Genomic DNA, 16,783 nt, shown 5'->3' with positions numbered 1-16,783 from the left:
GTACTGTATGATGTTTGGCGGCACGGTGGATGACTGGTTAGAGCGTCAGCCTCACAGTTCTGAGGACCCGGGTTCAATCCCCGGCCCCGCCTGTGTGGAGTCTGTTGTTGTTCTCTCTGTGCCGGGGTGGGTTTTCTCCAGGCACTCTGGTTTCCTCCCACGGACAAAAAACATGCATGGAAGGTTAATTGAAGACTCTAAATTGCCCGTAGGTGTGAATGTAAGTGTGAACACGCACCTGTCTTCAAGCAGCACTGATTACTCCCTGCATTTAAAGCCTGTCAAGTCCTGCAGCCTTCGCCTGAGTATTAACACTTGTCTGTGACTCACCGGCCGACTCTCATACTTCCAGGTTTTTGATAGTTACTATCCTACAACCCGCTACTGTACTCGCTCGATTGTGTTCTTTCCCATCTCCAGCGTTCCTCCCGTGCCTTCCTCGCCTCGCTGCCTGCTCCAGCCGCGCCGCCAAGCCACTCCACCTAATTACGTTCCCGCTTCCTGCTCGCTCCTTGTCCTGCCGGTCCACCACTCCGCCTTGGATATCCTTACCCTGTGTCAACCTGCAATAAACCATTCTAAATCTACTCCCTCCGCCTCTGCTCTTGGGTCCGATCTTACTCGCATCGTGACAGTTAGTAGTTAGTTAGACAGTTAGTACAATTATTATTATTTTTTTGTATTTAAATCCCTAAGAAGGGCATAATATTAAAGATAACTTTCAGTGCATTTCTACTCAAATGTCAATTTCAATAAACTGTATATACAATGAAAGTAGATAATTACAAACACATAATAAAGGTACAACTTCTGATTACCAGCACCAAAGGGTTTAGTCATGTGGTTTTGAATATATGAAATGTCTAATTTCTTCTTCCTTTAGGTATCATTTTGGTTATACTTTTTGCACTGGATTGAGTTGAAATCAGTAGCACCACTCTGCTTTCATCTGAACAGTATAAACGGAATCCCTGCTCAGAGAAGCAGGATGAGTTCCTGGCAAGCTCAAAGTCTTGCAGGATTTAGACAAAATAAACAGGATCAATCACTCATGATGACTCGTCAAAGCCTGGGGTTTGTAGAGGCATTGTGTTCTAAACTTTATAACTCCCAAAGGTAATATGTAAATGCTGTATAACCCATCCATCTGTTCACAGGGTTACATGAAGGTGGAGCCTATATCCAGCTGACTTCTATCAAAAAGTCACCAGTTAATCAATAGACACAGCAAGAAGCATACAACCATTTACACTCACATTCACAAAATGACTGAGTGGAAACCAAACCCACGCTACCTGCACGATAGGTGACTGAACCATTACACCATCTGTGACTTCATTGCTGTATAACCAGTGGGAAACTGTAGTTACAGACACAGAGAAATGTACCCTGGTTTACCCAAACATGTTTCTTCATGTTGATTATACTAAGTAAATGTTGAACAGCAAGTGGGATTACTGTATGTGATGTTTACTAACAGGAACCATTAATGGCTATTTAATGAAACAGCCAGCAGCCAGGGATGTTTCACATGGCAGAGGTGTTGATACTTTACTTAAAGGTCATTCCTGCCCACTGCAGTAAGACTTTACAATTACACTAAATAGCTATACAGCACAAACAAACAAATGTTTCAAATGTCATTTAAGATGTGTAATATTTTTTCAGTACAGTACTATATCTTCTTCTTCTTCTTCTTCACAAGTCAGTGTTCCCCAACCTTCTTTGCACGGCGAACCGGTTAGGAGTCGACATTTTTCTCACGGACCGGCTGTGGTGGCATATATATATCCATCCATTTTCTGAGCCGCTTCTCCTCACGAGGGTCGCGGGCGTGCTGGAACCTATCCCAGCTATCATCGGGCAGGAGGCGGGGTACACCCTGAACTGGTTGCCAGCCAATCGCAGGGCACACACAAACAAACAACCATTCACACTCACACCTACGGGCAATTTAGAGTCTTCGAGTCATGCATGTGTTTGAGAGGAAACTGGAGTGTCCGGAGAAAACCCATGCAGGCACGAGGAGAACATGCAAACTCCACACAGGCGGGGCCGGGGATTGAACCGGGGTCCTCAGAACTGTGAGGCTAACGCTCTAACCAGTCGCCCACCGTTCCGCCGTGTGTGTGTGTGTGTGTGTGTGTGTGTGTGTGTGTGTGTGTGTGTGTGTGTGTGTGTGTGTGTGTGTGTGTGTGTGTGTGTGTGTGTGTGTGTGTGTGTGTGTGTGTGTGTGTGTGTGTGTGTGTGTGTGTGTGTATGTATATATATATATATATATATGTGTATGTGTGTATGTATATATATATATATATATATATATATACACACACACACACACATACATACACACACGCTTGCCTCACTTCTGCTTCCTCCTTCGTCGTTCGTGGCACGTTCACTGTGGGCGCGATGCAGGAGTGGGAGTTGTTGTATGCAGCCAGACCAAACTGCAGTTCCGTAGCTCCTCAATGAGCGTAGACTTTTAACTCCGTAAAAGTAGTTCTGCCTGTGTCGAGCTGCAACCTTTTCAGTCTTCATGTAAATGATTTACAGACTAGCAGAGCACACTTGGTGCGTGAGAGTTAACTGTTGCAATAAACTCGTATTTTAAGTAAGACTCCTGATGTAGTGTTGTTTCGTTCGCGAACGTTTCGTTCGAAAGAACAAATCTTTTCAGTAAACGTAATGAATTGAATTAGAGTATGAAATGATTTTGTTCTTTGAGCTCTGCCGCTGTTAGCCAGCCCGCTTGAACCGGAAACGGAAGCATTTGAGTCTCGACGTGTCAATTGAGACGCGTAGCTGGTGCGGCGGAGAAGATTCGGTCAATTTTCTCAAATAAAACACATTGACATTTGAATTGCAATACAACAGAAATTATATAAGCTGGTCATTCTTTCTCTCCGGCCCAGTAACAAATGCCGCACGGCCCGGTACCGATCCGCGTGCTCTAACTGACTGAAAGTGGGTGACAGTCGTAAAACAATTTGTGAAACAATTCGTGCAGTTGTGAGAGCGTCTGAGAGCAATTATACTCTAATTAGCACAGCCTACATTTGTCAACAAGAGAGTGAAAGTCCCTCGTGCCTCTTTCGAGTCCGTCTCACCCATGTTATGTGATAATGTGTCACACTTTTTTTCTGGTATTGACAATAAAACCCATCAACATTCAGCAGACACTTTAATTGGTACAGCTGTGAGACTGCTGAAGAAATGCAAAATAAGCAACTTTTAAAATGGCCAGATGGGCTGTTCTTATTGCACGCAACTAATCAGTGGGCATTTTCACAAAAACAATTCAGACCTATTTGTATATTTGTTGTTCGTGCAGTTCAGTTTACATGACTTATGCATGGCCATTGATGTTACGGTAGTTGGAAATGGAGGATGCAACTCCATCCGGATTTCAAATTTTCTTCGGCTGTGTGTGTCAATGAAAGTGAATAGCAACACACATATAATTTGAGTGCCTTGTTAACATTAGGCATTTCTTGTACCAGAATGTATTATTAGAGCATTTTACGTCATGCTGATTTGTGAAACGTTACCGTGCATCAATTGCCAAGCCTACGTCCGCTACTGGAAGTGCTGCGCTTTATCTTTCACAATAAGAGCACAATACAGGAAGTGTTATGTTTAATGCAGCCCTATGGGGGTCACAAGCCAGTGCAAACTGTAGGCCAGTCCCAAGCCCGGATAAATGCAGAGGGTTACGTCAGGAAGGGCATCCGGTTTAAAACTTTGCCAAACAAATATGAGCGTTCATCCAAAGAATTCCATACCGGATTGGTCGTGGCTCGGGTTAACAACGTCCGCCACCGGCGCTGTCAACCTGCAGGGCGCCGTTGGAAATTCAGCTACTGTGGGTCGAAGTCGAAGAAGAAGAGGTGGAAAGAGAAGAGGAAAGCACAGAGCCTAGAACTGAATGTGGGGACTTTGAATGTTGGGACTATGACAGGAAAATCTCGGGAGTTGATTGACATGATGATTAGGAGAAAGGTTGATATATTGTGTGTCCAGGAGACCAGGTGGAAAGGCAGTAAGGCTAGAAGTTTAGGGGCAGGGTTTAAATTATTTTTCCATGGTGTAGATGGGAAGAGAAATGGAGTTGGGGTTATTTTAAAAGAAGAGTTGGCTAAGAATGTCTTGGAGATGAAAAGAGTATCAGATTGAGTGATGAGGTTGAAACTTGAAATTTGAGGGTGTTATGTATAATGTGATTAGTGGCTATGCCCCACAGGTAGGATGTGACCGAGAGGTGAAAGAGAAATTCTGGAAGGAGCAAAGTAGTTCTGAGCATCCCAGACAGAGAGAGAGTCGTGATGGTGCAGATTGTAATGGACATGTTGGTGAAGGAAATAGGGATGATGAAGAAGTGATGGGTAAGTACGGCATCCAGGAAAGGAACTTGGAGGGACAGATGGTGGTAGACTTTGCAAAAAGGATGCAAATGGCTGTAGTGAACACTTTTTTCCAGAAGAGGAAGGAACATAGGGTGACCTACAAGAGCGGAGGTAGAAGCACGCAGGTGGATTACATTTTGTGCAGACGATGTAATCTGAAGGAGGTTACCGACTGTAAGGTAGTGGTAGGGGAGAGTGTGGCTAAACAGCATAGAATGGTGGTGTGTACGATGACTCTGGTGGTGGGGAGGAAGATTAGGAAGAGAGAGGCAGAGGAGAGGACCATGTGAAGACAAAGGCAGAGAAGAGAACCATGTAGTGGAAGCTGAGACAGGACGAGTGTTGTGCAACTTTTCGGGAATAGGTGGGACAGGCTCTCGGTGGACAGGAGGAGCTTCCAGAAGACTGGGCCACTGCAGCCAAGGTGATCAGAGAGGCAGGCAGGAGAGTATCTGGTGTATCTTCTGGGAGGAAAGGAGAGAAGGAGACTTGGTGGTGGAACACAGTACAGGAAATCATACAAGGAAAAAGGTTAGCTAAGAAGAAGTGGGACACTGAGAGGACCAAGGAGAGGCGAAAGGAATACATTGAGATGCGACACAGGGCAAAGGTAGAGGTGGCAAAGGCCAAACAAGAGGCATATGATGACATGTATGGCAGGTTGGACACTAAAGAAGGAGAAAAGGATCTATACAGGTTGGCCAGACAGAGGGATAGAGATGGGAAGGATGTGCAGCAGGTTAGGCTGATTAAGGATAGAGATGGAAATATGTTGACTGGTGCCAGCAGTGTGCTAGCTAGATTGAAGGAATACTTCGAGGAGTTGATGAATGAGGAAAATGAGAGAGAAGGGAGAGTAGAAGAGGCAAGTGTGGTGGACCAGGAAGTGGCAATGATTAGTAAGGGGGAAGTTAGAAAGGCATTAAAGAGGATGAAAAATGGAAAGGCAGTTGGTCCTGATGACATTCCTGTGGAGGTGTGGAAGCATCTAGGAGAGGTGCCTGTGGAGTTTTTGACCAGCTTGTTCAACAGAATTTTAGCGCGTGAGAAGATGCCTGAGGAATGGAGGAAAAGTGTGCTGGTGCCCATTTTTAAGAACAAGGGTGATGGGAAGAGCTGTGGGAACTATAGAGGAATAAAGTTGATGAGCCACACAATGAAGTTATGGGAAAGAGTAGTGGAGGCTAGACTCAGGACAGAAGTGAGTATTTGCGAGCAACTGTATGGTTTCATGCCTAGAAAGAGTACCACAGATGCATTATTTGCCTTGAGGATGTTGATGGAAAAGTACAGAGAAGGTCAGAAGGTGCTACATTGTGTCTTTGTAGATCTAGAGAAAGCCTATGACAGAGTACCCAGAGAGGAACTGTGGTACTGCAGGCGGAAGTCTGGAGTGGCAGAGAAGTATGTTAGAATAATACAGGACAAGTACGAGGGCAGCAGAACAGCGGTGAGATGTGATGCACGTGTGACAGATGAATCTAAAGTGGAGGTGGGACTGCGTCACGGATCAGCCCTGAGCCCCTTCCTGTTTGCAGTGGTGATAGGCTTACAGATGAGGTTAGACTGGAATCCCCGTGGACCATGATGTTTGCAGATGACATTGTGATCTGCAGTGAAAGCAGGGAGCAGGTGAAGGAACAGTTAGAAAGATGGAGACATGCACTGGAAAGCAGAGGAATGAAAATTAGCCGAAGTAAGACAGAATATATGTGCATGAATGAGAGGGGTGGTGCGGGAAGAGTGAGGCTACAGGGAGAAGAGATAGCAAGGGTGGAGGACTTTAAATACTTTGGGTCAACTGTCCAGAGCAATGGTGAGTGTGGTCAGGAAGTGAAGAAACAGGTCTAAGCAGGTTGGAACGGGTGGAGGAAGGTGTCAGGTGTGTTATGTGACAGAAGAGTCTCTGCTAGGATGAAGGGCAAAGTTTATAAGACAGTGGTGAGGCCAGCCATGATGTACAGATTAGAGACAATGGCACTGAAGAGACAACAGGAAGCAGAGCTGGAGGTGGTGGAAATGAAGATAAAATTTGAAATGAGCTCATCAGAGGGACAGCCAAGGTTCGATGTTTTGAAGACAAAGTTAGAGAGAGCAGACTTCGATGGTTTGGACACGTCCAGAGGAGAGATAGTGAGTATATTGGTAGAAGGATGATGAGGATGGAGCTGCCAGGCAAGAGAGCTAGAGGAAGACCAAAGAGAAGGTTGATGGATGTCATGAGGGAAGACATGAGGGCAGTTGGTGTTCGAGAGGAGGATGCAAGATATAGGCTTACATGGAAAAGGATGACGCGCTGTGGCGACCCCTAAAGGGACAAGCCGAAAGGAAAAGAAGAAGACAGGAAGTGTTATGTTAACTGTGTAAATGAACAGGTACACTTATCAATCAGTATTTGGTTATTTTTTTTCTCTCAGACCTTAGTCTAAGTGTGAAACCCCAATGAGTATTTCCTTCTTTGTTATGTTTTATGTGTTTATATTTACAAAGACAAATGTTCTTAACACCCTCCAGATATGTTTGTTTTGGATTCATGACAGGGGTCATGTTTTGTTTTATTCAGCTATTTATTTTAATCTACGTCAAAATGGAAAGGACATTTTAATTTAGTTGGTATTTTTGTTATTTCGAATGTAAAGGACATTTTGTTTTTAATATTACAGTATCGTCACATGTGGCTGGAATGGCCTTTAAATCGTTGAAAAAAATATTTTATTTGGTATTTGAGTACCCCGATCCTAAAGTATTATCTTTAATTTGAAGGCAGCAACACAGTGTGTTAGATAGAGGTCTGCCTTACAACCAGAGGATCCAGGTTCTGATTGTCTCTGACAGATCTCTTTGTGGAGTTTGTATGTTCTCCCTTGCTCACTGGTATGCCAGATTCCTCGCACATCCCCAAAACATTGCTTTCAGGGTTCATCGAAAATTCTAAATTGCCCATAGGTATGAATGATGTGCCAAGATCTAAGTAACCTGGGTTAAGTTATAAATCCTCAAGAACTGGATGTGGTAAATAGACCCAATAAAAGACATCAAAGTGTTTCACTGGGACGGTAGTACTTGGGACATCATGTCATTTGGCTCACTTCAGGGATTTATTTTTATTTTTTTATCATCAAGACACATTAATTCGGGAATGATTCGTAGGTATTTACAGGTGATAGTTACTGTGTTTGTGCTAAGAGCATAAGCATGAGAAAAACAGTCATAAATCAAACTCTCTCAGTGGAGTCTAAGCTAATCAGCTGTGGGTCGGGTGGGACAGAAACCTTTGGGATGGAGCCACTAGAAATAGACAGAGAAATCTTTATTCAGGACAGAGTGCAATGGCAAACACTAGAGCTGCAAGACTCCTTAGCAGAGTAACAGTACCATCTTACCTCTGAAACTTTTATCTATGATCCATTTTTCTGAGGGAACATAAGATGAAGGAACTAAACGATCAATGTAATATGCACCAAAATCTGAACAACGTTATCTCAAGGCTGTGTACAAATGGTGCTGGTTTATGGCCAAAGTCCTTGCAGGACAGACAGACAGACAGACAGACAGAGGTTACATATATTTATGAGTACCTCTTTGAGGAAGTGCTCATCACACAATTTAGTTTGCTCGCTTTACTGGGGCTAAGAGTCTTGTTGTGAGATCACGACATGTATGATATTATTGGAGGAAAGTGACCTCAGCACTTGATCCCGATATTCTCAATCAAAACAAGCATCAACATAATTGCGTTCCTGAGCTTGACTGGCACAGCTGTTTGCAGAGGGAGTAGTAGTTAGAGAGGTCTCAAGTTCCCCTCTCACTCTCTAGAAGTTTGATTTATTGGTATTTAATGGTATTTGTGACCTCCATGGGTGACTCCAAATGACGTTCATCTTTCGTTGAGTAAATGTAAACATTTACAGATTCCATGGGAGGAGGTAATATGTTTACAAATCCAAATTAGGTAACCATGTTTTTATTTCATTATGTAATGATTATCATTCAAGGTAAATTACATTTAAACCCTGTCTACATTGGTGGTCGCGTGCACTCGTACAACACACATCATACATTAGATTATGCTTGAATGATTTCACGCCATATAGAAGTGTGGCAGAAAAACAAAACATTTTTTTCGTTCTTTTACAATTACTTATTTGACTAGTTGTGATAAAAATGAGAAGCGACCATCTAGCATCATGAAGTGCTCTAATTTAGACTCTTAACGGCAGAATTCTCATTGTTCTACAATTTTGAGCAGGAATGAGGAATTTTAAAGGAATCCACCTTTTCATGCATAAATTTGGCTGGCTCCACTGTGCAGAAATTAGTCAAGTCAGAAATAACTGTGCACAGCATTCAACTATTGAAACTGCTAAGAGTATTTATGTTCAGGACCACAAGTAAAAAAAAAATTAAAAAAAATTAAAAAATAAAAAAAAAACTACAATTTGACATCTTAATAAATGCAATTAATAGGCTTTGCTATTTGTCCAACTTTTGTAAAACACCAAATTTTTTAATTCCTGGAGAATCTTAATACCTATGTAGGCTCTATTTTAGCATTAAAAATGTCATTTCAGAGACATTCTGGTGCCTGAACCATGACAAAAAACCCACAAATAAAATATTTGAGGACTTACCAGTGTTGTTACTTTAGGGCACCTGTGGCATTAACCTTACATTAGATGGTGGTCTAACACATTTGGTAAACATTTGGTATATTGAAACTGAGACTGGTCTTCGAAGGAATCTCTCTATAGCAGGATTCAAAGATTCTACCCTTCGGTCCAAAGTGAAGTCCTGACAGACTGAGCCACCGCAGACCCTTGATATCTTTACATGCTCTCACTGGGAGCATCAGGGAATAATTCACTGCCCCTGTCCATGGTCTTGAAAAAGGGGAGCAACAGGCTATGGACACAGAATGGGGCTACTATGGACAATTGAGGCTAGTAGAAAGCTTACCTAACAGTAATTATTACAAAAATATGATAACAGTACTGTATTTTTGTTATTAGTTTCTTATTTTGTTTTGTGAACTAGTGATTACCCATCCCAGCAGGAGCTTGTAGTATTATTTTAGAATCGTTCGACCGTCTCACTATTCTTCTATTCATACAGTATATTCACTGACCCATGTTGATATTCACCTTCTTTGAGGCTTCACACTGATATGCACGTTTCTGCTGGTGGACTGAAACACAGTAAGATCAAAATTAATAATGAATCAAGACACGTAGCAATCAGGAGCTTTGAACATTGGTGTTCGGTATAAGACTGAAATGTGCTCCAGTCTGTTAAACGAATGACAATGTTTCTCTTTAATGAAGGTAAGCAATGGGGAGGACTTTGTCTGAACACAATTGCGCATCCGCTAAAATATATATATATATATATATATATATATATATATATATATATAGATTGACAGCTTTTCTTTATTCCTTTCATCATGTCAATTTCCTCCAATATTTACATGTGCCTCATTGTTTCTTGCAAAATTATTAGTGGCACGCGCTAATGAGGAAACATTCTTCTACAAATGGATTAAATTTGCCATCTGCCCACAATAGAATTCCTCATTACGAACAATCATCAGTGAAAAGTATTGCATATTAAGGAATTTACCTCCCAATAGCTATCATTCCAACTTTTTATTTCTTTGCATCTGTTTCAGTCTTCATGTAAATGATTTACAGACTAGCAGAGAAAGCAATAATATTGTCTCATGTTTAACACCAAAGACTGACATTACATATTTAATGTAACATTACATTTGAAATAATAGCTTTTTAAGGAAGTTTTGCCGCAAGCGTCTCATGATTGAATCCATACACTTGACCTACAGGAAAAAGCAAATGCATATACCTGTAATGAATCAAATCAATAATCTGCTGTAACAATATTCTCAGCAGACCCTGGAACTTCAGATTGTCATTCCCCTGAGTGGAAGGTGCTTTTTTTTTGTTGAAAAATTTCATAAAAGGGCTCATAAAAGTCACTAGATGCAGTATAACTACTAAATTGGCAACATCACCCCCCCAAAAAAATGAATAGATAAAATGTATAGGACTTGAGTACGTAGACTACTCAGAATAAACTAATGGACTAATATTGTCAAGGTGGATGCCGTGTGGGCAATAGATGGAGAATGAATGGGAAATGTGTCGACTACTCTTGGGGACTGGCCAAGTGCATCCATAATTACCAGCAAACTCCACCTACCAAAAGAGACCAACTAAAAAATATCCCCCACACAGCCAAGCCAGAATGTTGCCACAGAATTGGTTATTTTCTATAGCGCCTTAAAATGAATAACATGAGAGCAAGTCATGATTTATTCATAACTGTATTATATTAGACCAGTGCAGTGGACGCATGTGGTTAGTACATCTTCAAAAGACCTTTGGCCAAGACTTTACACATATATCTGCGATCTGTTGATATGATTGCTTGATGAGCGTCATTATAGTGACCAGTCGGCACCAGCACGAGCACGAGCACGAGCACGAGCACGAGCACGAGCACGCGCACCAGCACGAAATCCAGAGAGCCGTGTTCCGGTAGAGGTCGCAAATATCTCAGCGCGTGTGAAGGCACCAGAGGAAGAAGTGACAGTCTGCGGCCAGTTGGGCTTTCCGTCTCTGCTGCTGTCGGCATCGGTTGCAGCGCTTTTCTCTCTCTCTGTCTCTCTCTCTCTCTCTCTCTCTCTCTCTCTCTCTGCTGGAAATTACCCTCTGAAGACGGAACATCTTCAGGCTGAGCGCAAGGCTTTCGGACCGGACCAGTGGACATCATGGCTCACTTGTGGATACACACCGTATGGATTCCCGGGGTCGTTTTCCTCTTCGGATTTCAAGGCAAGAAAACCTTTTGCTTTTTAAATTATTACTGCATTTGCATATAATTTCTTTGGCTATCCCGCGGGGAAATTGTGTGCTACAGTTTTTAAGAGGAGAAAAAAAATAATAATGCGGTGATTTTTGTTGTTGTTTTGTTTTGCGTTGCTTGCGGTTCGAGTTGATAAAGATAAGTGACTTTCGGCTCATGGAAACAGCCGCCGTAAAGTCCCGGCGGTGAAAGCGCGGACTTTATTCTGCTTCATGAGCTCATGTGGAGCTGCCGGGCGGCTGCAAACAAAGTTGCACGCGTACAGTAGTGTGTGCGTGCGTGTGTGTTTTTGCACGCCCCGGTGTGACGGGCTATTCGACTAGACCTGCAGATTCATGCGCACTTTTACTTCTGATGTCCACAGTGTAGGTTAGCACACCGAGTCGCGACCTACTGCACTATCTGTATACTTGGTTTTATGCTGCCAGGAACCCTTTTTGTGTGAGGAAAGAGAATACAGAGAGAGAGAGAGAGAGAGAGAGAGAGAGAGAGAGAGATCATAACTTCAATACATATCTTCATGGGTACCAATATGTTGCATATGCCTGCATGTAATAGCCATCCATCCATTTTCTGTACTGCTTCTCCTCACTAGGCTCGCGGGCGTGCTGGAGCCTATTCCAGCTATCTTCGGGCAGGAGGCGGGGTACACCCTGAACCGATCGCCAGCCAATCGCAGGGCACATAGAAACAAACAACCATTCACACTCACATGCACACCTACGGGCAATTTAGAGTTGTCAATTAATCTACCACGCATGTTTTTGGGATGTGGGAGGAAACCTACAATGCATCTACAATATGTAATACTTGTATACTCCTAATAACTAAAGACAATGTAACCACAATTATGCATATTAGGTAGAGGCAATGTCAAAGCTGAATGCCATAAAAGTTCGAATTTGATCATACTTTCATGATCTCAAAAAACATTTAAAGTCTAAAGTCATCTTTTGTGATGTCACGTTTGAAGTGTTTCTCAACCTAGTCTGAGTCAGGTCATTTATTTAACATAAAAACATTTTCACAGCACACCACTGCCAACCAACCAACCAACCAAACAAACAAAAAATGTCTACAAAAAGTATACATACTGAAATAATGATGCTATTTTAATTTCCTCACAAATGTACTTAGTGTAAAATCTGGGGCTGTTTAAAAAATGACAAACTTGTCCATAAATTGCGAACCTTCAGGTTGGGACAACATAAAAGGAATGAATAAATCTAATCAACAAAATAATCAATATACTAATATAGTAAATCATACAATTCCCATTATAGTTGATCATAAGAAAGGGAAAATCTGAACAAAAACATTGAGAATGACCCGCATCTTGCAATGAATTGGAACGATTCACATCTGCACCAAAAAATGTTATCAGTTCGCCCAAACATCCATGCACCCTCATCACAACATTTTGTGGAAATTATTTTTGTACTTGTGTGTAATCCAGTTGACAAACACAAAATAGACACCCAAGAAAATACAAAATGAAAAACGATTTTGCTGATATAATGAATATGTGGAAAATAGTTAAGTCCAAGTCATTCTGCAGAACATGAATCATATGCTTAGTGGCAGATTGTTTTAAAGGTCTTTGTCTGTTTGTGTAATTAAATGTCAGCAATTACTCATACGGATGCATTCGTTAAAATAATGCAGGGACACAGGCAACACACACTGATGGATAGTGGTCAGAGTTTAGACTTAAAGAAAATGGTGACTCAACGGGAGTGCGGAGGTGATAGAAAAACAATCATCAATACATTCATTGAACACATGTAATGTATAATTTCAATAGCCCCCCATGACATGTTTACCAGCAGTCTGTGTTTGGAGTCCTTCATAAAGAGAGAGCACTCCATTTGCCCTAGTCCAGATCTGGCCAAAGTATGTCTCGCATCCCAAAAACATGCATGGGAGGTTAATTGAAGACTCTAAATTGCCCGTAGGTGTGAATGTGAGTGTGAATGGTTGTTTGTTTATTTGTGCCTTGCAATTGGCTGGGGACCAGTTCAGGTTGTACACCGCCTCTCCCACAGAGTTCGCTGGGATAGGCTCCAGCACGCACGCGACCCTAGTGAGGAGAAGCGGTACGGAAAATGAATGACTGTAACATGTCTGCACAACACAAGTAGCAAGTGAAGTATCAAAACAATTCAAGTTGCAGCTTTAAATAAAGACCTTTCCAGTTTCTGATATGGCCTCTATAGCAAATGAATTACCCACCCCCTGCCCTAGACTGGCATGTTTGGGTGTTTGCCTTCAGGTTCCTCATAAATGTTCTGAGTTTCGCAATTTTTTAATGATAATTCACTTCAAACTTTAGTTTTGTATGTCAGAGCAAGAATTGTTTATTTGGGCGATCCAACACAAAGGTGGGTAAAAATAACAAGTAACCCAATCCATACGACAGAAGAATCTTTCAAGATGATCTTAAGGGGCATCAGATAATCAGGCTTTGCCGAATTTGGTCAGAAGGGGGAATAAGGTTCAAAATCGGCTCGATTATCTTTAGGTATAGATCCTCCTGTGGTGTCTGATACAAGATTTTGGAAGTAGCTGGGATCATAGGTTACATTGGTTGTTTTAGTTTCCTTACTGCTAATCACAGATTGGCATCATGGGACCACACGATGTCATCATTATCATCGTAGTTTGTCTTTGGTTAGGCTAAAAGTCTGTCCCTAAAAAGATTCTATATTGTTCGATATAAAATGTAACTGGAAAACTATTGCAGTCATTTTGAACACTCAACATTTAGAATTGAAAATGATCCAAATTATTCTTTAAAATGAATATCAAGCATTTTGAAGGCATTCATGAACATCACTCAGTAAGTATATCAAATAGAATACAGCTGTAAAGGAGACTGTTCTCATCATCTATGCCTTTTGTGATTTTTTTTTCTAGCCTGATTGTTGATCCGCGAAGAAGACATGGAATGTGAGACAGTGTGCTTTGGTTCAGAAAGTCACTTCAGACATAATTTACAATCACATTCTCTATTTTTTTTGTCTCACCATTCCTTGCGGATGCTGTAGCCCATCAATTACTTTAAGCGATTTTTATTCGATTCTGTTAACTATAAAGGTGTGGGGTAGTACTTTATGAGAAAACATTTCTTTTCTGCAACTCCAATTTGCATACCCGGTACAACTTTCACGGTTGGTTGCATTTAATACATTACAGCAGCACTATCAATTGTCACATTACATTTTCTTATTGCTATTGGTGAAGTGCCTTGCCGAGACACATCACTGTCTTTATGACTCTCTTTACAGCACAGGCACCGCAAGGCATGGTTATGTGTTGCATAAATTAATAGGTTGCTGTCTTTGTCACAGTCTAACTTTAAATTGCAAGCCTTGTTACCAACAAACTGTACAGTTGGTTCAGTTGGGTATGGTACACCTTTATTAAAAGATTCCATAAACAACATTTTTCAATTCAGATAGATTGGTTGCTCTTTATTATTTTGAATGTCAAAAAGTGCTGTGATTTTGTTTTTGTTAATATACATTTATTTTGATAATATTATAGTTCTAATAATCATGATCATTTGGTCATGATAATCATGGTATGATGTTTCATACAGTAAATTAACCACTACACCAACATAAGAAAAAAAGATTTTGGTCATCACCAAGAGTGTTAATTTAGGGCAGCTGTGACCTAAACCTTACATCAGGGGGTGGTCTATTTAATGTGATAAGCACTGATTGTGGAACCAATAGTATACTTACTGTAAATGTGTTTCATACATATATTGTCTGTATTATTAAACTGTATTGCTATCTTTTTCAAGTTCCTTAGTCAATCTCTTTTTTTTTTAATTCCAGCAATATTTTGATAAAATCAAGAACATTTATTTTCCTTTTAACAGCAGATAGCTCAATTGTTGATTTCGAAAAAAATAACATTTTACTTGACATTTCACTGACGAAAGGGCACTTCTATTGTTTATTTTTTTTAAACACGTTTGTCTCTTGTGTGATAAAAAACCTTTCACTCCCCTGTTGTTCAAATTTGGCCGAAGTCCCACAAGTTTTTTATTTATTCTTTTGTTTTTAGATGTGTTTTCGCATTGTTGTTGACATATTTTCACAGTCTCTGCTTGATTCTTCTTCACCAGTGTCAAAGCTCATTGTTTGGACGGTGAGCACCTTTGTGATTTGAATGTAAAATATTCAATGTTTTTTTTTTTTTTTTTTTTTTTTTACACAATGACACTTGTCACTTTGGCAACGTAGGAGGAAAATCGGTCGTTACTTTAGATGAGCTCAGTCACTCTGAAGTAGAAACAGAACATCGAGCTTCTGATGAATGTTAATGATTGTGTCTGCTGAGAATGCCTTCAAGTCTTTGTCGAGTGGCTTTTATGGTGCTTATTAGCGCCACATTGTTACGCTTGGTTCATCTGACGAATGACCTCGTTGTGTTTGGAGCGTTTTTTTCTTCATTTTCTTTTAGATACACATTGTTTTGATACAAATGTAAATATTTTATTTGTCTCAAATATTAATTGCCATTGTCAAAAGAAAATAATCAATACATATAGATTTTTTTTACAATTATTATCCATTTTCTACTGATTATCCTCACTAGGGTCGCGGGTATGCTGGAGCCTATCCCAGCTATCTTCGGGAGGGAGGCGGGCTACACCCTGAACTGGTTGACATAGAAACAAACAACCATTCGCACTCGCATTCACACCTAGGGGCAATTTAGAGACTTCAATTAACCTACCATGCAGGTTTTTGGGATGTGGGAGGAAACCGGAGTGCCCGGAGAAAACCCATGCAGGCACGGGGAGAACATGCAAACACCACACAGGCGAGGACAGAATTGAACCCCGGTCCTCAGAACTGTGAGGCAGACGCTCTAACCAGTCAAACACCGTGCCGCCTATTATTATTATTATTATTATTATTATTATTATCATAGGGACAACCTACAATATATGTATTGCGGTCTCAGTCTGTGTACCCTAATCACTCACAAAATATGGTGCACTCTCAACATTTTTCAAGATTCACTACAGGTTTTGCATGTGAAAGACACATTTGTTGATTGTGCAGTTGTACCTAATCTTGTGGCCTTTGGGTTTATGGCCAGTAAATGTGGTCAGTCACATTTATCGCTACAGACTACTAAAAGATGATTCCACAAGTTCATTGTTGAACATTCAAATAATGAACGCTATTTCTGATTAGTATTGTTGAGTAATCAGATGCTGAATTTCTGAAGACGCAAGGTTGTTTTGGGGATTACAGGATTAAAAGTATTTAATAGGTTGTGTGTGTTCAACCATTAAATACACCCACATATCTGGATTATATTAATATGTCATTCTAACAGCTAATACTGTTAATACAACTGGCTCATATGCTGATGGATTCTCATTTAGTGAATCTCTGAGCAAAGAACGTGACTGTGACTTTTATGAGTCTAGTCTTGCCTAATTAATGCTTTGCAGCAATTGCTTTTGA

The 16,783-nt window shown here is 40.9% G+C and overlaps 1 protein-coding gene across 1 annotated transcript in view; it reads left to right on the top strand.

Annotated features, from left to right (window-relative positions):
• The first annotated feature begins 11,190 nt into the window (after positions 1 to 11,190).
• lsamp (limbic system associated membrane protein) overlaps positions 11,191 to 16,783 on the top strand; it is a 311,500-nt gene continuing 305,907 nt past the window's right edge. The window contains exon 1 of the mRNA XM_061681099.1: positions 11,191 to 11,257. Within this exon, the coding sequence (XP_061537083.1) occupies positions 11,194 to 11,257 (64 nt within the window). The 5' untranslated portion in view covers positions 11,191 to 11,193. The remainder of the gene's footprint in view (positions 11,258 to 16,783) is intronic.

The sequence above is a fragment of the Phycodurus eques genome, chromosome 7 (assembly GCF_024500275.1).
Source record: "Phycodurus eques isolate BA_2022a chromosome 7, UOR_Pequ_1.1, whole genome shotgun sequence".
NCBI lineage: Eukaryota > Metazoa > Chordata > Actinopteri > Syngnathiformes > Syngnathidae > Phycodurus > Phycodurus eques.
This window is presented reverse-complemented; position numbering and strand designations above follow the sequence as displayed.